Source organism: Mixophyes fleayi, chromosome 6, assembly GCF_038048845.1.
Source record: "Mixophyes fleayi isolate aMixFle1 chromosome 6, aMixFle1.hap1, whole genome shotgun sequence".
NCBI lineage: Eukaryota > Metazoa > Chordata > Amphibia > Anura > Limnodynastidae > Mixophyes > Mixophyes fleayi.
This window is the reverse complement of record NC_134407.1, coordinates 94,671,235-94,695,159: the sequence shown is the minus strand read 5'-3', so window position 1 is coordinate 94,695,159 and position 23,925 is coordinate 94,671,235. Positions and strand designations below refer to the sequence as shown.

At 38.2% G+C, this 23,925-nt stretch overlaps 1 protein-coding gene across 1 annotated transcript in view; it reads right to left on the bottom strand.

The window, feature by feature from the left end:
* CDH23 (cadherin related 23) overlaps positions 1-23,925 on the bottom strand; it is a 1,005,178-nt gene that overhangs the window by 560,348 nt on the left and 420,905 nt on the right. Inside the window, exons 10-11 of the mRNA XM_075217048.1 lie at positions 16,065-16,177; positions 5,049-5,237 (exon numbers count right to left, since the gene is read on the bottom strand). Of these exons, the coding sequence (XP_075073149.1) occupies positions 5,049-5,237; positions 16,065-16,177 (302 nt within the window). The remainder of the gene's footprint in view (positions 1-5,048; positions 5,238-16,064; positions 16,178-23,925) is intronic.

The following is a 23,925-nucleotide window of genomic DNA, read 5'->3' as shown; positions in this document are numbered from 1 at the left end:
GAGTGAAAAGATCTATTTATCAAATGCGAATACTTTAATATATTTTAATGTTAGGGCCTCATTATTAAATGTGGGCGCTATTGATTTAATGCTGGGGGTAGTTGGAGTTTTCTAAATTACATGTACATATTTTTTTCCCAAATAGGGCCCTCAACATTCCAGGATCCAGACAAGCAGCAACTAAAGACTTCAGTAGCCACAGGTGGTGAAAGTGACAAGAACAGGTAGGAGAGGGCAGGATAATCTGCCAACTGTCCTGAATCTGTTGTGGCAGTCCCGAATTTGGGTGACTGTCTCATTTAGTCAGGATTTTGTCCAACTGCAAGGACAGTTGGGAGGTATGTCCCGCTTTACATCGTACTGCTCGTGAAGGCAGAGCAGTGTGTATCTAACATTAGTGCACACAGTTTTGCCTGTGTATTTGTCTAAAATGATAACCATATATATGTATATATATATATAATAATGGTTTGCAGTTCATATAACAGCAACAAGATGAAGCTGAATTCACACAAAGGGTTAATGGTTTACATCTCATATAACAGCAACAAGATGAAGCTGAATTCACTCAGAGTTAATGGTAGAATTCCATAGAACAGCAAACGGTGAAGCTAATTTCACACGAAGGATGATGGTTGAGATCTGTATACAGCAGACAGGATGAAGCAGCAACCAACAGCAATTGTGAGAGTGTGGAACCAGGAACTAGGAATATGTTGGACTGGCAATTTGATTAGTGTAGGAGGAGACTCTTATAGTCTGCAGAGGAAGCCAATTGGTGGATGAGTTCAGGTGTTCAGACTCAGCAGAATAATTAGCAAATGTCTCACCCAAGATGGCAGCCTCTGGTACTTGCAGACAGAAGTTACGTTTGTCCCAGGATACAATGCTGCATTCAACCAAGAGGGAGATGTATGGTGATATGGTACCGCCAAGTGGTGTAAACAGGACCAAGACCCCAATTCGTGATAATATATATATATATATATATATATATATATATATATATATATATTTACATACACACACACACACATACACATATGCCCAAAACTACAAATTGACACACTTCTGCTCTTCTGTAGATATTAGATTGATTATCTGGTAGTCCGCACTTTTTATTGTTCAACTCCGTAACTGATAAAAAAAAGAACACAGTTAGTATTGCCATTTATGCTGCCATAGTGCTCTACATAAGTGTTAAATTTTTTTGAAGAGAAATAAAAGTGTTTCAATGTGAGAGAGCAAAGAAAGCTCCCTATAGGCCTAATACTGAGACTCAGGGGCCTATTTCCAAATCTCAGAAGAGGTTTTTAACCAGGCAAATCCCCCGAAATCTGCAGTTTTCAGAGTATTACCACATTTTACAGTACTTTGCTTATATTTCATTAGTGGATCAGATATGTGCTGCGGGCCTAGCATCTTTGATTGCAGGTACAATCCGCATAGATTCTCTACCTCGCAACTTTCATGACTTAAAGTACCTGCTTCTACCGTTGTGGTGCCAGATACCATATGATACATTCAAAGGTCTTGTGGAGTCCATGCCTTGGCGGGTCAGAGCTGTTTTGGCAGCACGAGGGGGGCCTATACAATATTAGGCAGGTGGTTTTAATGTTGTGGCTGATCAGTGTATATTCTTTCCTAACTTACCTGCTGTAAAACCTTAGTATTCCTTGCCTTCAAATCTAGCCTAAATTGTATTTGCAACAGCTTGTATGGCATGATGGAATAATAAGACAGAAACAGCATAAACTTCCTGCTGATGCACAATCTCAGAGCTCCTTGCCACGTTTTGTCAATTTAATTAAAGCAATTAGTCCACATACTCCAATTGAGGCAGAAAGGTTATTTTGGAAAAGAGGTGCGCTTTTTTTTTTTTAGTTGCAAGCTTGATGACTTAAATATTATTTGTTTGTCACAGTTGCCATTCAAACTAAACAGGTTTTTAGATAAAAGTGATATATAGTAAAAATTCATCCAAATGACCTACAGTAAATAGAATCACTGAACATAGAAACAACTTCCTACAGGAGATAGCGCAGGCAAAAACATAAAAAGACAACAGACCTCAGGGATTCACTTGTGCGTCATTAATACAAATAAAATTGGCAAGGAATTGTCTTGGCTGTGATTTTTGTTAAGTTTTGCTTATTGCTTGTCAGGCAGCATTCTTTTTGTTTTCACTCTACCAGAGAAAAATCATTGTTGTCATATTAAACGTGAACATTTGATAAAATGCACTGTTGACAGAAACAGATCCCGATTCCCTTCCCAATCTTAAAATTTCCATCTTGATATCCAGTGCTCCCAAAAGGATCCTGTAGTATAGTGAGGTAACAAAACGAAAGGGACAGGCAGCAATCCAGCTGGGATCCCAGAGATACAAAACAGAGCATAGCCATACAAGTCTTTCAGTAGACAGAAACAGAGAGGGCAATGAATAGGCCGGAATAAGGAAATACATATGTATGAGACAAGTGAAGTTAGGCCAACATGGAATATGGGAAAGATTGAAAAAGATTACATAGGAGCAGAGTGTAATAAGATGTGTCATGTGTAATTACTTCTCCGACATGCTGAGAAAGAAGGGAAAAAAACTGCCCAAAGCAAGTAGCAAATATAAAAAAAAGTCATTAAAATTTATATTATAAAAATTATAGTTAAAGAAGTCACTGTTGGTACTCTCGGTGTATAATAAACAAAACGCTGCCATGAATCTTGTATAAAGTTAATTTAACATATAGCGTTTAAAACAACAATCACCTATGGGATAAGTGATACAGACATTTGCAATACAGCAAAATTGCTGTTTTTCTCTGCACGCACACTACACTGGTTATCTAGATCTAAATGCACAATAATATAAAAATGGAATGCACCTGAACAGGTCTGCTAGGCTTGTATAAACATATGTGTTCATACATGTGCAGTGGATCCAAATGTTGCATGTACATAACCTCAATTTTGTTACTCCCAATTTAATGTTCATACCAATGTAAAACACTCCATTCTAAACACTCTAAGTAAATATACCCTTGGCCATTTAACATTAACTCTCCACCACCTACATGCAACAAACTCCATTAGACTGTTGGGGTTCATATAAGGGAAGATACAACTATATAATTAAAGACAAAGTGATGCTCAGCGTAGGCAGCCTGATCTTCACCCATAGGTGGTGAGTACAATGGTAGGATGGAGGGCATAATGTACACTAAAAGAGAGCTATAAATATTCTGGGACTGTTCTGCCATGGTGGCATGGGCCTATATATGTGGTGGTACAGAATCATATTTGGTAGGCATAAAACTGTAATTGATGGTTATTGGAACTGTATGTAGTGGGCATAGGAATTTACGTGCTGGACCTTAGGCTATACATCAAGGACATGAGGTTACACATTATGCTGAGCAAGTGGTCTTATGTGCAACATATTTTTTTCCCTTACTTTAAGTAAGTATTTAACTTTTTTACTCTATCAAGTAAATCCTTTTATGTACAATGCATGCATGCTAGGATCCTGGCTAGCATTGAACACATGGCTTAATTTAGTCACCAAGTGCAAACTCAACTAAGTTTACCCTCAAATGAAAGAAAAGAAAGAAAATATAATCATATATATTGCCATTTTAATTATATTTTACCTGTACTCATCTCACTCTCCTACTCCCTTCCACCCTAATCTTCCCCTTACTCACTCTGGGAAAATCCCACAATTCTACTGCCATGCAAGGTTCCTCTGGCCCATCTAACAAGACAGAACCCATGGCAGTCTCCCTGCTGCAGTGGAGATGTTGTCTATAGCAAAGAAACAGATTCTAGCTATCATTTTGTAGAATGTACTTGATAAATGATAACTAGAATCTGATTGGTTGTTATAGGCAACATCTCCATTTTTCAAACGCGCCAGAAACTCACAGCTTGATAAATTTACCCCCTAGTGTAGGCTTAGAAAAGCTCATCCTCTTAATTGTTTAAAAAAATTGAAAATTTCAGGGAATGCACAACTTCCAAAATCAATGAAACCCCAACATTTAAATATTCAAAAATGTAAAAATCTTCAGAATGTAAAATATCCAGTTCACTCTTAACGTTCCAGTGTAGCTATGTTAAAAAGTAAAGCATTACTACTACATTCCAGTGCAGACAACTGAAGCACTTTGTACATCTACAGGACAGTGGGGCATATTTAAGCATAATTCTTTAAATCATTTATCATAGCAATTTATCAATAAAATGTTGTCAGGCCAACTGAGTGATACTTGTGGCTACCTCAGGGATACTAGCCCGGAACAGTGAGGGTTAAATTACAGCTTTGCTGGGCCAGTCTCAGGGGATATACACATTCGTGATTTAACAAGCTGTTTTGTGCATGCCCAGTGCAAAGCCCAGATTTCTGTTCCATTAATTTTTTTTAAGAAAACGATAAAAGATAAAAATAACAATGCAATGCTTGTTAAAAAGTAACGAAAGCTGGTAAATCTTATCACTCATTTTCACCAGCCATAGTGCTTGTCAGCATTTGATAAATATGCCCTAGTGTCCTAATGGTCATGCCACAAAGCGGAGACTGAAGTCATCTAAAACATCACTAGACCTGCCACTGTGTAGGAAATCTTACAATATACACATAGAACTTCAGCAGCAAAGCTTTATCCACTTTTTGTCTGTTATTTTGAAGAAGCACAAAAAATCCCCATAAAATGACAACCTGCTGCAGAGTGAGAGACAACATGTGGACAGATTTAGTTAAGTGTAAACACTCTAGTTATTTTATGTATGATTTTTCAGTTCAGAAAAATACATCCATTGATAGAGAACTATATCAAATAGTGTATTTTTATTTCTTTCTAAACCATGTAAAAGCTACATTCTAGCTTTATCAATTTTATCAATGCCATGGCTGAAGCCGGTAAAAACTGTAGTATAGAATTGTTATAATCTTTCATTCTCTAGCTACTGATATAACAATAGCATTTACAGTCTAGAAACAAAACCACTATAAAAAGGTTATTAATATGCGAGTGCATATATGTGCCCCTTACCTCATCTTTATCTTGAACTTGGATATATAAAGGCAATGCAAAACCCAGTTGGGCCAATTCTGGAATACTGACTGTGTATTCTGAGCTATTAAACTGTGGAGCATTGTCATTGATGTCAATCACTAGAATATTGAATGTAGTTTTCACGGTAGCTTCAGAAGGGCTTCTATCATCCAGGAGTTCAGTTCCCTTAAGAGAGAGAAAAGCAACAACAATGTTTTTAAAAATACATCCTCTATATATAATTTTTCGTTCATACACATCTTTGACATCACAGTGTGAAAGAATGAATGAGCGTATGAATGAAACAAATACATATACATTTGGCAGATGCATTGCAACTCACTTGTTTGTTCTTGCAAGATATTTTAAAACTAAGAAACATTTTAGAAAGTTTTCCATGTCAACGTCTTGGAAAACAAAAGCAGAAATCTAATCAATCATTGGAACCTGATTAAAAAAAATTAATTATTTTTTTATAAGAAACTTGATCTAGAAAATTATTTGGGGAACAGTTAAAATTCTAATTAAAGCACCGGATGTTTGTACATAGGTGCTGAGAAGAGCCGTCACTTAAGCAGATGGGGTGGGACAGCGAAAGGGAGGTTCTGACGTTTTACTTTGAACTGCCAACAAACACTACAAAGTCATCATCATCATCAGTTCTTTACATAGCGCAACTAATTCTGCAGCGCTGTACAGAGAACTCACTCACATCACTCCCTGCCCCATCGGAGCTTACAGTCTAAATTCCCTAACATACACACACACAAAGACTAGTGTCAATTTAATAGCAGCCAATTAACCTACTAGTATGTTTTTGGAGTGTGGAAAGAAACCGGAGCACCCGGAGAAAACCCATGCAAACACAGGGAGAACATACAACTCCACACAGATAAGGCCATGGTCGGGAATCGAACCCAGAGCTGTGAGACAGAAGTGCTAGCCACTAAGCTACTGTAACATTTCATGGACAACTATTTTAAGTGTTTGTAAAATATAAAATATTGTTTTTCTTTTAAGTGATTCCTCCACATGGTGTTAAATGATTGTACACATTATATATATGTGTGCTGTACATGTTATATCAAAGGAACACAACTGTTTCCTCCATTGGCCTGACACATTGGTCTCTTTGTAGACAAGACCTTTTCAATTACAGCTACAGCTTTAACGAGAAAGGTGTTTAATAGGATGCTTCTTGTCACAATACTGCATGTTCTGTCCCATTCAAGGAGATGTAGTTCCTTATATTTCTTCATTCTAATTAAAGGAAGAAAATGAAAGACCTAAGCGCCTCAAGTACCACTATGATGATAATGGTGTATTGAGCGAATCTTATCAGAGGTCAAGTGCCGTAATTATGTGTCACTTTCCAGCCCTACAAGACTGCTGCCCCTTCTAGAACTGAAAAATGATCTCTACACCTTTGGAACAGCCTGGGACAGACCCAATCAATTGGGCTGCAAAATAGTTGCTGATTTGTTGCCAGCTGCACAGTCCCAACATCAAACAAAGCTCAGAGTGTTTCTAACCATCAGGCTAGACTCATATTGATTTTAATTAAAAGCCTGCGATCGGCTAGAGAGGAGAGCTAGAATGGCCCTTGCAGTACAAGTGGACCAGTGACTCAGTAACTTCATGCTTCATTGTTCTCTCAAAATGTACTAGTTTCACAGAATCAAATGTATTTTTTCTTCTATTACCTAAAATGACATGCTCAAGTCCAGTTTCCCTTAGTGAACAAAAGTACATTAAAGAGCATTTACAACATCCCAACTATTTTTAGGGTTTTATAATTGAATAAGTTATGTATGTATTTATAGAAGAAATGCATGCACTAACAGTAATTTACAAATTAAATATTAGTTTTCTAATACATACAAATTAATTATCAGTTGACAATCTAAATGTGTGTTACTCAGGGCTGGCAGTTCCACCAGACAAACTAGGCAGTCTCTTAGAGTTCCAAGATTTAGGTGGCGCTTACAAACACTGAATTAGTAACATAATGTCACTCACTCACTCATTTAGTTTCCCAGCCGCACCCCGCACTGACTGTCGATCAATCCAGGATTTAAATTAAACACAAAATCCTTCCTTATTGGCTGACTATGGGGAATAGAGGGTTTGTTTAGTTATTTAAGTGATTTTTGCCCTGCCCTTCCCTCCTCTCCCACTTCTTACCCTGTAGAGCAGCCAGATGAGGAGTGGAGGGCTCAGTATACATTTAAACCCTTCATGTTCATCAATAGCATCATCCTATGTCTATCAATAATGTTATATGCAATCTCCTTCAGCTTGCGTTAATATACACACATCTAATAATGTCACCAGTTCTTTTCATCAACACTTGGGGGCGGGCTATTGTCTGTTCGTTCTTCCCAGTCTCTCAATACTCAGATTTAACAGTGATCGGCTTGCAAAGCATTGGGAGACTTCCGACTAAAGGACCTAGGTGTCCTACTTTTTCCCCTAGTGACCTCCCACCCATAGTTCGGGTACCTCAAGAATATTTAGTGGAAAGAGAACTAATCCTACTTGATATAATCACTGAGGCACACGTGAGCACACCCAGCACTTTGTTTGGTCTAAAACCTTACCCTCCCAAGAATGATAATCATTCTCAAGGATGCCTGCTCAAGTCCGAATATTACTAGACTGGCATCGCTGGGTGTGTCTCTTTTTAACTATGGGGTCGCCGTACTTACGGACGTAATGCTACTCAGACAATAGCCCCTCGCACTTTCTCCAAGCTCCAAGGTTTCTAAATTTTCCTTTACCCCTGTAATTGACTGGACCGATTATGCTACTAACTTCTTCCTCCCCAATACCTCCTTATCATTACCTGAACCAGTCTCTGTCACCTGTTAATAATCAAAAGAATTAACCGTCCCGAGAAGAGAGTGAAATGAGAGAACACAAAAGAGGAAAAACTACAACTTCATGCTGGACAACAGTCTTAGCCTTTGGCTCAGGTGCTACTAACTGCATTCGAGGCCTTCCAGTACAAACTCATGAGTGCCCTTGGACCCTTCTCTGAGTGTTGGCCCCTCTGCAGTGGGTGGAATGGGCACCAGTGTGTCTCTGCTACTTGAAGCCGTGATGTTGGTAGCCTACACCTGGTACCTGTCTGTCAAATAACCTAAGCTTAAGAAATTTCTGCTCCACAACTTACTCTCCTGATCCAACATCCTGACAGTTAGTGTGACCTTTCAGGAAACAGTGTTTTGGACATTCTTGGTTGCTGTCTCACTATTTACCTTCTCTCAAGGTCTAACCTAGCCTCCCAGTTACAATCTCATCTCACGAGGGGTCAAGAACATCTTAAAAACTGACAGGTTAGGAGTCTGCCCAGGGGTGATCTTTTGGTAGCGGGAAAGGACTAGTGGCACTTCAATCAAGTTCCAACTCTTATTCTATTCAATTCATTCTACCGAGTACCACTACTTTATGTTCACACTGGTTTATGGCTAATTGAAAGTATGTGATTTGTTACCACTACTCATACATTATACATCTATTATCAATAACATGAATACCCCTATCATCTATTATAACTCTAGGACTATCACATTGAATAACAAAAGCTTTGAGTATGATACAGTAATACATTAGACACATTTCAATACACCTCTACCCAGACATTTTTCATTGGTACACCTGTGTACCTCACCACATCTCTACACCTTCCAGACAGTTTATCCCTCGGGTAACACAAATCTTCCTATATTAACCAATATGTGTATGCGTGCATGTGTGTGTGTGTTCACATTTTAAAACTAAAACAATACAACGAAAAACAAAACAACACATAGATTTGTTAACTGTCACATAAAACCCTGCTGTCTATTTGACAGCTTTGTTCTCCCTGGTGTGACAGCCATGTATGGTTGTGCGTGTAAGTGTGGACCTTACTATCAGCTACTTCAGTTGGTAACTGTGTCACTGTATGAAGTCCTCTATGTAGTGTCCTTATCATGTGCTGGTATTGCTATACAACGATTTCTCAGTCACCTCAACATCGCCCTCTAGACTAGAAAAATGCTAAAGACCAATGTATATCAATCGATTTTCCCTCTGCCAACTCACATGTCATTCTCAGTACCTCATATTCAGCTACTTGACTAGGTGGGAAAGGCAAAGGGGTCTATTTCTATAACACTTTCTTCAAATATAACAGTATCTAGTACATGTCTGTCTAACAGTGAAAAATATAAAACATGAAAATTCTACATTTTCTAGGGTTTCACATTATGTCGTATCTTGTGGTAAAAATCCTACTCCACTGTTCTATACAGAAATGCATATCTGTATGCCTAACCTCTAGCATTCTTCTGTCCTCCTGTCCTGCCCACCCTTTGTGCATCCATATAAAGGCACATTTTTGTACAGGAGGCACGTCCCAAAACAAAAAAACAAAACAGATATGCAATCTATAACACATGAATCGTATTTCCACAACCGAACCTTTCTGCTTAAAATCAGCAGTTTCTATACACATGAAAGCAAAACCCCTGACTGTTTCTGTAACTCATGTCAATCTAGTGTGTGTATCTCTGAATTTGTCTTATGTAAAAAAATAAAATATGTTTTAGCCCCATTGTTGAGACTGTGTCTGATTTTATCTCTACCAGAGCAGAGAGAGAGAGAGAGAGAGGGTAGAGAGAGAGAGAGAGAGGGTAGAGAGAGAGAGAGAGAGAGAGAGGAGAGAGAGACTAGCATTTGTGTAAAGAATGGGAAATAGGAAAGCAATGAATGATGGGAATACAAAGGTTTGAATACAAACATACATGTAGAAAGGGAGATTTTTACAACAAAATGACAGCTGGATTGGACTCTGACTCTATGGGGAAATGGCTGTATTCATTCCACTGTTCCCCTTAGCTATTTGCTAACTATGACCCCTCCCCATACTTGACTAGGGGGTCTTAACAGTGCAATCCAGTGTCGTCCGTCATTTGTTCATTAAGAACTCGGTATCTCATTGACTACATACCTTTTCAACGGACTTTTCTAACTTATGATAGAGAAATGTAAAAATGTACTCTTAGTGACTCATATTTTCTCTGAAATACATAAAACGATATTTTGGAGCAAAGTATGTACATACTTCATTGTTGGATAATGATTCTCAGCCAAACAAATTATCATGAGACACTGCAGCCTAAAACAAAAGAGTGTTCCAATTGTCTATTGTTAATTTGTCTTTCAAGAGTGATTCTTCTATTTCTCTATCTCCCCTTTTGATCACTAAGTCTATACTCCTTTTGTGTCCCCTTTACCTGTGAAAAACAAGATAGTTATCTTAAAACAGCAAACAAAACAAACATTTCTATTCTTTGCCATCGGCTAGCGATTTAGGGAAACAAACATGTGACAACATAGAATGAACAAACAAAATCAACAAAGGTTACCTTTTAGAAATCAGTTTCCTGCACACTACTACTTACCACAGTTTAAACCCCACCTGGTTGTAGGACTACAGGTCTGACCTAACCTCCAGGGTTGACTATGGTTATCCCCCAAGGCATTGGCTGCTATGAGGTGCACAGGAAACTGTTGAGAAGTCTCCGAGACTTGTGTGCGCCGTCTCTGTGGGTGTCTATGTGATTCCCCCTTAGATTGGCCAAGTCTCTTTGCTTCCGCTCTTGTTATTGTACAGTCCTGTGCTTGGTGTCCCATTTTAGTGCATCTAAAACACTTTCTCAACTCATGTTGTTTCTCTTCTTTTTTACAATCTCTTGCGAAATGACCTTCTTCGTTACACTTAAAACACCTGATTTTTCTATGTTTCTTATTATGTGGGTTGTATGCTGGTGGTCGTGTGTGCAGTCCCTCTAGTGCTGGGATACTTACTATCATTACCCTATCACTTATTGCTTTTTCCTCTTTACATATATTTTTATCATGTCCTATAGCTGACTCCCTGAGAACACTTACAGTGATTCCTTTCCAGTTTGGTAATGAAGTTTGCACCCTTCTTTTCAAGTTTTCCCTGAGGCCATCCATTAGAACTTTAACAGCAACCTCCCTGTAATATACATTATCTTTTATGTCTGGTACCCCAGTATATTTGCCCATTGCTATCAAAGCTCTGCAAAAATAGTCTGTTGCTGGATACTAAAAATTTTAGTCCAGTCCACTATCACTGGGAAAAATATGGCCAACTGTGTGATTATATGTGTAATATTGTCCTGATTATCATCCTCGGTTAAGGATTCATCCTCCTCCAACATACAATCCTTAATGAACTTTTGTATATCAGTATTGAGAGGAAGACAGGCCTTCAATAATACTCGCCAATCCTTATTAGTTGGCTCATACACATTACCATAATATCTAATAAACTGCTGACATTTGGTCAAATCTTTCCTAGGATCAGGGAAATCAGACAAAATTGAAAATGTTTCAGACCTAGTGCATGGATCATGCTTTGCTACATGTTTTAAGGCAACATCACTATTCCTGTCTGCTTTCCCATTGGGAACTGCTGTTGTGCAGACAGGATGTAAGTCTACCAAATCACTAAAACTAGTTGCTGAAATTGCTGCTGCAGTACAATGGATGTCTCCCCCTGTGTTAACCTTTTCATTATTCTCACCACTTTCAGCAGCTGCCCCTGCTGGTGGGACCGTTCCTCTTCTTTGTCCTGAAACATTACTTTTAACGTTACTTAAAACAACATACAACTTACTAGTTACAGTTTTCACATTTTTGGTATTGGCTGTACTATCCGCCCCGACCGAATTTGTCGGGGGCGTGTTTGCGCTCAGTTCGCCACGCTTTGCAACGCACACTTCCGGAATGCTTGTTTCCGGTACGCTTACTTCCGCTGAACACGTGTTTTTCGCTACACTCACTTCCGCTGTGCGTTCGCTGCTCTGCCACGTGTTACCTTCCATTTGCCACAATTTTAAACAGTCATCATGTTCAATTCTTGTTTTTGTTGATTTAATGAACTGCACCTTATCTCTAACATTATTTAACACCTCTGAGTCAAGAGTACCTATGTTTGGGAAAGGTTTCACACACTCCCGGGTCATCTTGACCCATTTGTCGCAATATGCACCGTATTTATTATACATAACATATTTTGCCGAACCAACCGGCCATTCATTAGGCAGCACAACATGAACTATCTCTAGCGTTTGCTTCGTATCCATTGTGAAAACAACCTATTTCTCAACGCTACACAAAAAGACTTTTACCTGTTCTCCTTTGAAACAGAACTTACTAGAGATTTTTTTTATTCATGGACGTTTTCAACAGGCACGTCCCCTTAAGATATCAATGCCCTTCCTAGTTTGAGTACTTTACCACTGTCAGCACCCAAAATCAATCAAGAATATCAGTGGTTGCAGCGTATTTCCTCCCACATCTCCCAAGTCGCAATCACGGCTGCACTAAATCAACCATGCGGTCCGATCGCACGGCTTACGGATACTAACTATCGGTAAGCTGTGCGATTAATATTTGGGAATGCCGCGAAAACCTGTTATTTTCGCTTCGAGTATACCTGCCAAGTATACTCTGTGGTGTCTCTTTATCACCTGCTCTTTGTTAGAACAGAACACCACTCACACAAAGGTTTCTTTATATCCTGCTCTGTTTCCAGAACAGAACCTTTGTTGTCAGGTCACCTTTTTTAACATGCCCCGTCAGACACACCTGAACAAAAGCGCTATTAATTTTAAATGGTTCCACACTGCTCTCCCAATACTCAATCAAGGCCCTGCCATGCAGTCCAACCGCAGATACTCATAGATTTTAGTTACCTGTGAACATCGTGTTTAGTATTAGGCACACGTGTAAAAACCTATAGTTGCCTATAGTTACCAGTATATTTTTGCCTTTATGTATTTATTCACATACACACACATAACCTTTGTTTTCTGTACAGAAAATAACTTTCCCAAACAATGGCACTATCTTTTCAGAGACTTTACCAAGTGCTTACAGTATGCATATAACAACTATCAAAACTATTGTTCAACCACGTGGCAAATCTACCGGAAGTTCGCGTACGCACAGCAGGAACTACACATACGCACAGCAATGCAATACACTTTAAAACATAAAACGACAATAAAAAGAAACATTTTTCTTTCTTGTCCCTAGATTCTAATTAGCGTTCCTTCAGTCTATGCAACAACGGACATTCGGTTTCGCAACACACAGTGAACCACAGGTATTAGACGCATTACGTTCTTTCCTGCTTTATACGACGCGTCCGTCAATCCACCCTTTGTTGAGGAACCGAATATCGTAAGCGTTGCATACCTGCCGGTAACGTAACTCCTAACTCACGAGCCCCCAAATTATTAAAGTAATTCTATCGTTTTAAAATAGGCATTGCCCAATCAATTGTATGTATGTCCAAAGCACAAAGTAATTTTTTTTAGCAGATGTAAATAGTCAACAATTCAATACATTATTATATAATGACAAAGTACAGTACAGCACAGCCAAAACCAAAAGATAAGTACATACCAACGCAATCGCTTGCGCACGCTGCGCACCCTCGGGACCCGATGGACAATATTCTGTATAGAATATTGTGTCAGAGTTGACTGAGGCCCCAGTGAGATGCAGCTAATATATATACAGTCAGTGTTTCATTGTGAACAATAGAGATGACGTAGATTGTTTCTATAGGTCCAGACGTTAGGTGGGTCCAGGCCAGACAGGTAATAGGTTGATTCAATCTAAGGAATCCAAAGGTGGGGGTCTTCTCTCCAGGGGGTCTGCTCCTTTTCATAGCCAGTATCATACAAAGGTTTACTCTCTAATATCAATAACTAAAGTATGCAATGTGCGATCTCTTCGCCGACAGCTGCTGATGATTAGGGCTTCAATATGATATCAGGCATGACACCTTTCCTATTACCTAAACCTTTAATAACACTACAATATAATCACTATATATATATATATATATATATATATATATATAGACTAATAATAAACCGAATACTATCTGCTCCTGAATTACAGTGTAACAGAACCAATATGAAATTATATAAATAACTAACTGTTGTAATGCGAGTGTGTGCGTGCGTATTTTACCGTGCAAACGCACCACGTCACGTAACACGTGGCGTACGCTTCGCAATACGCACGGCAAACCAATATTAAACCAATATACTTTCGTTCATCCAATTATACGACTTTGACAGAAACATTAATAAGTGGTTCTGGTAAACATAAGGATACCATAATAAATCCTTTGTGGTGGTAGAAAAGGTGTATTCATTGCTAAGTGACTAAGGTGACGCCAGTCATGGTCAGCTGTTCAGATTGCTGTATCTGGGACAGGCTGGACGTTCGTGACAATATCCTCCAAATCTCTGGTGGCAGGATGAACTGTTGTGGTCTGTAGCTTTATCTATGGTTCCTAGTACACTAGCATCTATCCTTGGGTTACTAATATTGGAGGTAATAGTTTTCCCTAGCAGAATTTCTGAAGCCATCCAAAATAAGTGGGAGGTCTATTTAGTAAAAAAAAAAAAAGAGCCCTGACACCTAGTTTGACTTGACATGCAGAAACAAGTGTGCATTTTTATGAAAATTAGAAAAAGAAGCACAATCTGCAGCAGGGCACAGAAAAGTAAAACTCACAGCAAGCGATCAGTATTTCACTGTAGTAAGAGCAGATAATGCTATCCCATAAGGACTGGCTGGGACTAAAATAGTAAAAAAATAAAAATAAAATAAAATAAAAACTGGATATAAATATAAGGCTTATTACTTTAAGTGATTATTTTTGTGATGCTCACATATTATATATTGCTGTGTAATTGTGTACTTTCTATATTCACTCTGTTCAATCCGTTCATCTGCAAATAGGCAACATTAGAGTTGAGAGAAATGAGCTGTTTAAAGGGATGCGATAAAAAAGTGTTTAATTGAACAAACACATTGTTGTAAAAATTAAGGAAAACACTTGATCCTCTATAGATACAGTAATCCATTAATGTATTAATTATTTTTGGCATGTCATTTAAAAGGCATTTTTCTTAAAACATTACTTGGTGTAAATACATATAGTAACCTTTATCCAATTCTGAGCCATTTTAAAGTCATTTGAAGTAATATAAAGTTATTTATTCTAAAAAATGGGAGAGATTTATATAATTTAATAGCTCCGCAAGCACAATCATTTCTTACAGCTCACATACATCTTAAAGTAAAAAAAAACATAAAAAAAAACCAAAAAACCCACACCAGGTTATAAATATTATTCATCATTGAAACTGTAAGAATAATCAAACAAGAAAAACAAAAAAAAGAAAAATAAAAAATAACAAAATATGTAGTGCAAAAGTTTATTTGCTGGAAAAAAGTAAAAGCATTTTTATCTAAAAAAATAATATTTAAACAACTTTTTGAATGTAATTATTAAAAAAAAAAATCAACTTTTCCATATAAAATATATTTAAATAAACTTTTTGTATGAAAGTCTGTCAGATTCCATCTAAAGCTATGAATTTAAGAGTTAATCTTGCAATTGTCATGGGGTATGATATAGTCCTCACTACTATTTACATTTTATTCCATTTGTCTTCAAAATATTTTTATATAGACTAATGCCTTTCCTTGTGTTGCTCACCACCTAATAACTTGTCTAGTGGTAGAGATGTGACCTAGAGGTAATCCCTGAAAGGGTCGTGCATGCGTGTTTTCTAATCAGAAGAGACTAGCAAAACTATAATTTTATACTATAGGTTCACAAAAGCTTATTATTAAGATTACTATTGTCAACATTAATTTATATAACACCAGTATATTCTGTAGCGCTTTATAATTGGATTGGGTATTATCAGACAGACAAAGCAGCAGAGGGCCCTTCTCACAAGCTTACATCTTAATCTTGTAACAATAAAGTTGCAAGTTTTACTAGAACCAATGAAGAACCACAATTCAAAAAAATTGGTTTTGCTTGGTTCCACCACAATTCATTCTGTCATTATTTTTAATGCCATTTACTGAAAAATAAAGCCACCATTGTATTACCTTCACTGTGAGAATGAATCCAGAAGTGTACAGTGGATTTTCTCGGTCCAACTGCCCATTCAGTGTTAAAGCACCACTAATATAATCCAAGGCAAATATGCTGTTGGTGTTTCCTGTGGTAAAGGAATTATAGGTGAGACATATATACAATAAAGAAGCAACTGAGATCTAAATAACTCCAATAGGTTAAATCATTCCTGATTATCTGAAACCACACACAGCTTTACACATTTTAAGGCAGTCTAGCACTGATGAACTTTAATGAGAGCAAAATAATTATCTCTACACATGTTCATAAATAACACACTAGAGGTATTTAAGTGACATTATGTGAACTGCAAGTGTTAGCAAATCGGTATTTGTGGAAGTGATTCACAACTAAGAATGAGGTTATCTAGATGAGACACTAATTAGTGTAATTCGTTATATAAAGAAGAAAACTGTGTCTTAAGCACCTGCTGGCCTTTAAAATAAACACTGTAACTCCCTCCCACCGCCAAATAAAATCACACAGATGTCTTTGCGGAATCAGTCTCCTTCCTCTCATTTGCATAGAATGCCACTGGCATTAGGAATGAACTTCCTTTTTCTGGAACAAAGTTCTGTCATGATATAATGAAATAATTTGTACATTTTGATTTACAACTGAAACAGAAAATCTTTATGGTCATGTTTTTTTCTGAGAAATAATACTGTATAGTCTTTCTTTCCTTGAGTTGTGCCTAATACTTTTCTCTTCTTTCTTTTTTTTTTTAAATAATCACTGTATTTGCATATCAATACTATTTTGGATTACCCTGAGGCGCACAGGTACACTTTGCTTTTGTATTAAATAATAATGTATATTTTTTAAAACCAAAACTATCATATTTTATTACACGTATGGTACTTTTTTAGGCAATTTCTAATGCATCTGTTTCCTGAAAGGTGTCAGATTGTAGGATGAGATGGAAAGACAATACTGTACGCAATGTCTTGTTTTAGTTAAGGTAACCAAACACAATAACAGGTTTCATCTATAATTAATAATGGGTGTAGGAGTAAATGTCTGAATTTCTCACTTGCCACATAAATATCATGTGAAGCAGGAACTGATAAAGAAACTGTTCAGGTTTCATGAATTTGGATATGTTGTATCACATAAAATGATTGTGTCATTGAAACATTGTACAGCTAATGTATTGACACGAATAGACTGACACTGGGTGCCTGTTCACACCTATCTACTTTTAAAAACCACTTGGAAAGCACTGTAAAATCAGAAGAAACAAAAGTCAATGGTGCAGCATTTGTAATATTAGAACACAGAATGCCCTATTTATCATGTGTTAACATGCAAGAGATTATATGGATAAAAGCGCAATGCATGGAAATGGCATTTAAAAGCCATCACTAAAATGTGTCCGTCTTGTTATATGTATTTATTTTAAAAAAATGACAGATATAAAATTAAATTAGAAGGTAAAAAACTTTTGTGTTTTGTTCATTCCGGTCATTTGTGGAATGGCTGCATAACGTATACATATATCTTGTCCACCACTAAATTTCATCCATTACATTTTATTAAAGTTCTGCTGAGACACAGAACTGCGGGTTTAAAAAAGTGGAGATGTTGCCTATAGCAACCAATCAGAATCTAGTTATTCTTTATTTAGTACATTCTACAAAATGACAGCTAGAATCTGAATGGTTGCTATAGGCAAAATCTCCAATTTTTCAAACCCGCAGTGAGGCAACACCAATATAACCCACAGTGAGGAAACACATTTTGTGGGCACGAGAATTCAACCTATCAATTTGCTAGGAACATGTGACATCAGTGAGACTGGGCTGTGACATTTGTGGAAATAATATATTTGTTCTGGGTTCATTGCCTTAAGTCACAGTTTTATTATTGGCTGAAAGCATGGAGGTTTTTTCTTCTCTTTGATGTCGGCTACAGCTAGTGTGAACAAGTGCAAGATCATTACAATGATGTTTCTCAGTATCTGCATTACACTGTATTTACAGTATGTATAATGAAAGTACAACTTCTTGTGCTTATTATGCTGTATGCAATTCTCAGCTTCTGTTCTCAGGGCCAGGACGAGACATCTGTCAACATGCCTTGTCCCATCATTGTCTGTTCATATTCTATATGTACGTATAACTGATTTTATCATTTCTCTTGTTTAGCATTCTGGATATAATTTCCATATCTTCATGTATTTTGTATACTGTAATTACTAAAATATAATTAGGAATCTAATCTCAAATGTTTATTCTTCCGTTATGACTTATAAACTTCTGGTATTGTTGTTCTGGCGGTGTGCTGCTTTGTGACACTTTTAAATATCTTGGATTAAGTGAACTGTGCTGGCATGAATTTGTAACATGTAGTTGTAGCTGCTTTAGTGATTTAGGAGCCTACAGTCATGGTCAAAAGTTTTGAGAATGACACAAATATTGGTTTTCCCAAAGTTTGCTGCTTCAGTGTTTTTAGACCTTTTTGTCAGATGTTGCTATGGTATACTGAAGTAAAATTACAAGCATTTCATAAGTGTCAAAGGCTTTTATTGACAATTACATTAAGCTTATGCAGCGCCAATATTTGCAGTGTTGACCCTTATTTTTGAAGGCCTCTGCAATCCGCCCTGGCATGCTGTCAGTCAACTTCTGGGCCACATACTGACTGATGGCCACCCATTCTTGCCTAATCAATGCTTGAAGTTTGTCAGAATTTGTGGCTTTTGTCTGTCCACTCGCCTCTCGAGGATTGACCACAAGTTCTCAATGGGGTTAAGGTCTGGGAGTTTCCTGGCCATGGAGCCAAAAATTCAATGCTTTGATCCCCAAGCTACTTAGCTATCACTTTTGCCTTATGGCAAGGTGCTCCATCATGCTGGAAAAGGCATTGTTCTTCACCAAACTGTCCTTGGATGGTTGAGAAAATTTGCTCTTGGAGGATCGTTTGGTACCACTCTTTTTTCATGGCTGTGTTCTTTGGCAAAATTGTAAGTGAGCCCACTCCCTTGGCTGAGAAGCAACCCCACACATGAATGGTCTAAGAATGCTTTACTGTTGACATGACACAGGTCTGATGGTAGCGCTCACCTTTCCTTCTCCAGACAAGTATTTTTCCAGATGGCCCAAACAATCTGAAAGGGGATTCATCAGAGAAAATGACTTTACCCCAGTCCTCGTCAGTCCAATCCCTGTTTTTTTTGCAGAATATCAGTCTGTCCCTGATGTTTTTCCTGGAGAGAAGTTGGCTTCTTTGCTAACCTTCTTGACACCTGGCCATCCTCCAAAAGTCTTCGCCTCACTGTGTATGCAGATACACTCACACCTGCCTGCTGCCGTTCCTGAGCAAGCTCTGCACTGGTTGGAGTGGGCTCACTCACAATTTTGCCTAAGAACACAGCCATGAGTAAAGAATGCTAAGAAAACATCCTCCAAGAGCTGCTTCTCCCAACCATCCAAGAAAAGTTTGATGATGAACAATGACTTTTCCAGCATGATGGAGCACCTTGTCATAAGGCAAAAGTGATAACTGGCTCGAGGATCAAAACATTTAATTTTTTGGGTCTATGGCCAGGAAACTCCCCAGACCTTAATCCCAAAGAGAACTTGTGGTCAATCCTCAAGAGGCGGGTGGACAAACAAAAACCCACAAATTCTGACTCCAAGCAGGCAAGAATGGGCGGCCATCAGTCAGTATGTCCCGGAGCAGTTGATTGACAGCATGCAGGGGCGAATTGCAGAGGTCTTCAAAAAGAAGGGCCAACACTGCAAATATTGACTCTTTGCATAAAGTTAATGCAATTGTCAATAAAAGTTTTTGACACTTATAAAATGCTTGTAACTTTACTTCAGTATACCATAGCAACATCTGACAAAAAGGTCTAAAAACACTGAAGCAGCAAACGTTGAGAAAACCAATACTTGGGTCATTCTCAAAACTTTTGGCCATGACTGTATTTATGAATACCTAAACCATGTATAAATGTCTTTTTCTTCATGGTTTAGGCATTTTTAAGTAAAATAGGGATTTAAGAAAAGCCTAATGCAGAGATATCTCCTGCATTAGGCAAAGTACCACACAATTCAGCAGTCCCCAAATTACTCAATGGGGACAGCGGTGCCAGCAATTTTATCAAGCTTTGAAAAGCTTAGCTTTTCAGAGCTTGACCCTGAAGGCTAATGCCATCTGAAGATGTCATTAGACATTCAAACATATGGGGAGAGCTTCAAGGAGGCGGGATGTTTGGATTCCTCTCTGGCAACCTTGCTGCTCTCTCCTGAGCTGTTTAACGTAAATGGTATCTGCGCATGTGCGACCCTAGGTCACGCACACACTGTAAAGTCTTTGGTTCACAATCTGGAGTCTTCATTAGAAAAAGTCACGATTTCTACAGTAAATTTACTGCAAAAAGTCACCTGTTATTGTTGCGATGACAGATGAGTAACAATTAAAAAACTCTTGAATAGGCCCCTAAGCCACTTATTGAACACACAAGGATATTCTCATTTTTTCAATAACAAAATAGTGTCTAGAAGTAAAATATTTCATAATTCACAGTTTTAATGTAATTTATAAATACAATTATTTTACACCACTGCTCTCGATTCACTACCAAATCTTAATGAAAATAATCACAATTACTGAAATTATACAAATAGAGCATTCTGAGACAACCATCATCATCTATTTATATAGCACCACTAATTCCGCAACGCTGTACAGAGAACTGAGTCACATTAGTACAATAAACAACGTAGAGTAAAGGCAGTGCACAAGCAAGTGCAGTGAACCTGAATGAAATAAGCGTGCATGCAACTAGACGTTTGCATCTGAAACTTATTCCTATACTGTGTACCAAGCAGGGAATATACTTGTTTTACTACATTATTTATGGGGTTGAGATCATCAGGGAATTATGTCTTACTACAAATGAATAAAATAGTCAACTGCATTAGGACTAAGGCACAATAATTCTAGTGGAAATATGAAAAATGGCAATTTTAAGAACAAATAAATGACATTTCTTAGAGGATCCCACAGTAACTTAAAACAGTAACATTTCCTGTAATCTGTATGCTTGGTAAGTTTTGTAAATCATGAGGGCTGATTATACAAATAAACAACAGGAATGATGGCAATAAAATATAGAGCAGTGGCTTTAAAGTAGAGATGGTCACTGACCCCCGTGTTTTGGTTTTGGATTCGGTTTTGGATCTGGATTACTGTCGTGTTTTGGTTTTGGTTTTGGAAAACCGCCATTGCGTGTTTTGGTTTTGGCTTTGTTTGGTTTTGTTTTGCTATTTTGTTGGAAATTCAATGTTTTTGGGCCTAAAATAACCCAAATTAATGCTCCAACTGTTTCAGAGATAAGTAATCTAATTGTAGAGGTAATAAATCATCCAAAAAACAGTTTAATTCCTGGTAGGTAGGCCTTCATTTATTCTACACACAAAACAGATTGTCTTCCTCTTCATCTATGCATATTAGCAATGCAGCCATCGTCTTTGGATGTATATTACACCCTACACTTATAGTTCAATATGTAAAGAAATGGAAAAAGCCAGTTTGGTTTCTGTCTCTACAGGCCCCCCTACACTTGTTTAAAAAACCAAAAAATTCAGCCATTATAGACTGTACAATATTAATTGAAATGGACAAAGCCAGTTTGGTTTCTGGCTCTCTAGGCCCCCCTCCTCTTGTCAAAAATACAATTAAATTCAGGCATTATAGACTGTACAATATTATTTGAAATGGACAAAGCCCTTTTCGTTTCTGGCTCTCTAGGCCCCCCTCCACTTGTCGAAAAAACAAAAAAATGCAGCCATTATAGATTGTACAATATTAAGAGAAATGGACAAAGCCAGTTTGGGGTCACTCTGTCTATGACACCCTACCCTTAAGGATAAATTGCCCAAACAGCAACCTTTCAAGACGGTACGTGATATGGAAATGCAACAAGTCCCTTTCCTCTTTGGGAGTAGATTGCACCCTACACTTACATAGAAAGTTTTAAAAAGATGTTATCGTCATCATCTGGAGCTTCATCCTCACCCTCATCAGTGTGTACATCATCATCACAGACTATCAATTCATCGCCGCTTGAATCCGCCATTAGAGAACAGTCAGTGCTTGGATGTCTTGGATGGTGAAGGCCTTCCTCGTGGAAGATGTAGTTCATTTTTAAAAACATCATTTTCTCCACATTTTTGGGAAGTAACCTTCTACGGCGACCACTGACAAAGTTCCCTGCTGTGCTGAACACTCGTTCAGAGTACACACTGGAGGGTGGGCAGCTTAAGTATTAAAAAGCAAGTTTGTACATGGGTTTCCAGATGGTCTGCTTTTCTTCCCAGTAAGGAAAGGGACTGTCTGACATTTCCATATCAACTACCTCTTGAAAGTAATCCTCCACCATCCTTTGCATGTTTATACTCGTATTGGATGGAGTTATGGGCAAAGTGACACATTTTTTTTAAAAAATCCTTCAAACCAGCCCAGATGTTAAATTGTTCTGGTCTGCCCCCTGCGTCTTCCCTGCTTCTTTTTGGGAAATTTATTTTTTTACGAGCAGCAGCAGCTTGAGAAAGTGAAGGAGGACACGTCGTCAAGCCGAGGCCCAGTTCAGCGGACAACTTGCTGAGCAATAGCTCCTTGCAAAAGTTCACATCTCGCTCATTTACAAGTAAAGACTCAATGTAAGTTTTAAACCTTGGATCAAGCACAGTGGCCAAAATGTACTGGTCCGAGTTCAAGATCTTAATAACTCGAGGGTCATTGTGAAGCGAATTAAGTACTTGATCGACAAGGCCAACATACTTTGCTGAATTGCTTGCTTTCAGCTCCTCCTTCATTTTCTCAAGCTGCTTTTCCAATAGTCTAATTAAAGGAATGACTTCGCTCAAACTAGCAGAGTCTGCAGTCACCTCACACGTCACAACTTGAAATGGTTTCAGCACCTTGCACAACACTGAAAGGATTCCCCACTGTGCAAGAGTGAAATACATCCCCCCTCCTTTCCCAATGTCATGGCTTGTGCAATATGCTTGGATGGCTTTGCGCTGTTCCTCCATCCTCTGAAGCATGTACAGGGTGAAATTCCACCTAGTTACCACCTCTTGCTTAAGTTGGTGGCAGGGCAAGTTAAAATGCTCTTGGAGCTGCTGTAATCTCCTACATGCTGTGGCTGAATGCCTGAAATGGCCTGAAATTTTACGGGCCACCGAAAGCATCTCCTGCACCTCACGGTTATTTCGTAGGAAGCTCTGCACCACCAAGTTGATGGTGTGAGCAAAACAGGGAATATGTTGGAAATCACCCAGCTGTAATGCTCGCACTATATTGTTGGCATTATCAGAAATGACATACCCTGGGGAGAGTCCAAGTGGTATAAGCCATGCATCAATCACATCTCTCAGTTTGCGTAACAAATTGTCAGCTGTATGCCTGTTAGTGAAGCCGGTGATACAAAGAGTGGCCTGCCTGTGACAAATGTTACGTAGTGGTGTACATGCTGCTGCTGTTCCTGCTGGTGAAGGTGAATGACCAACCCAGTGGGCTGTCACAGTCATATAGTCTTTGGTTTGGCCACTTCTATCTGTCCACATATCTGTGGTTAAGTGGACAGTGGGCAGAATGGCATTTTTCAGCGCAATCTCTATATTTGTACACACTTTTTGGTATAGTTGTGGAATTGCTTTATGGGAGAAATGGTGTTGCGATGGAATTCTGTAACGCGTACACAAAACCTCAATTAACTGTGAAAAACCAGCTCCGTTTATTCTAGAGATTGGATGCAGATCTAACACTAACTTTGCAGCCATGGCGTCTGTGATTCGCTTGGCGACTGGGTGACTGCTG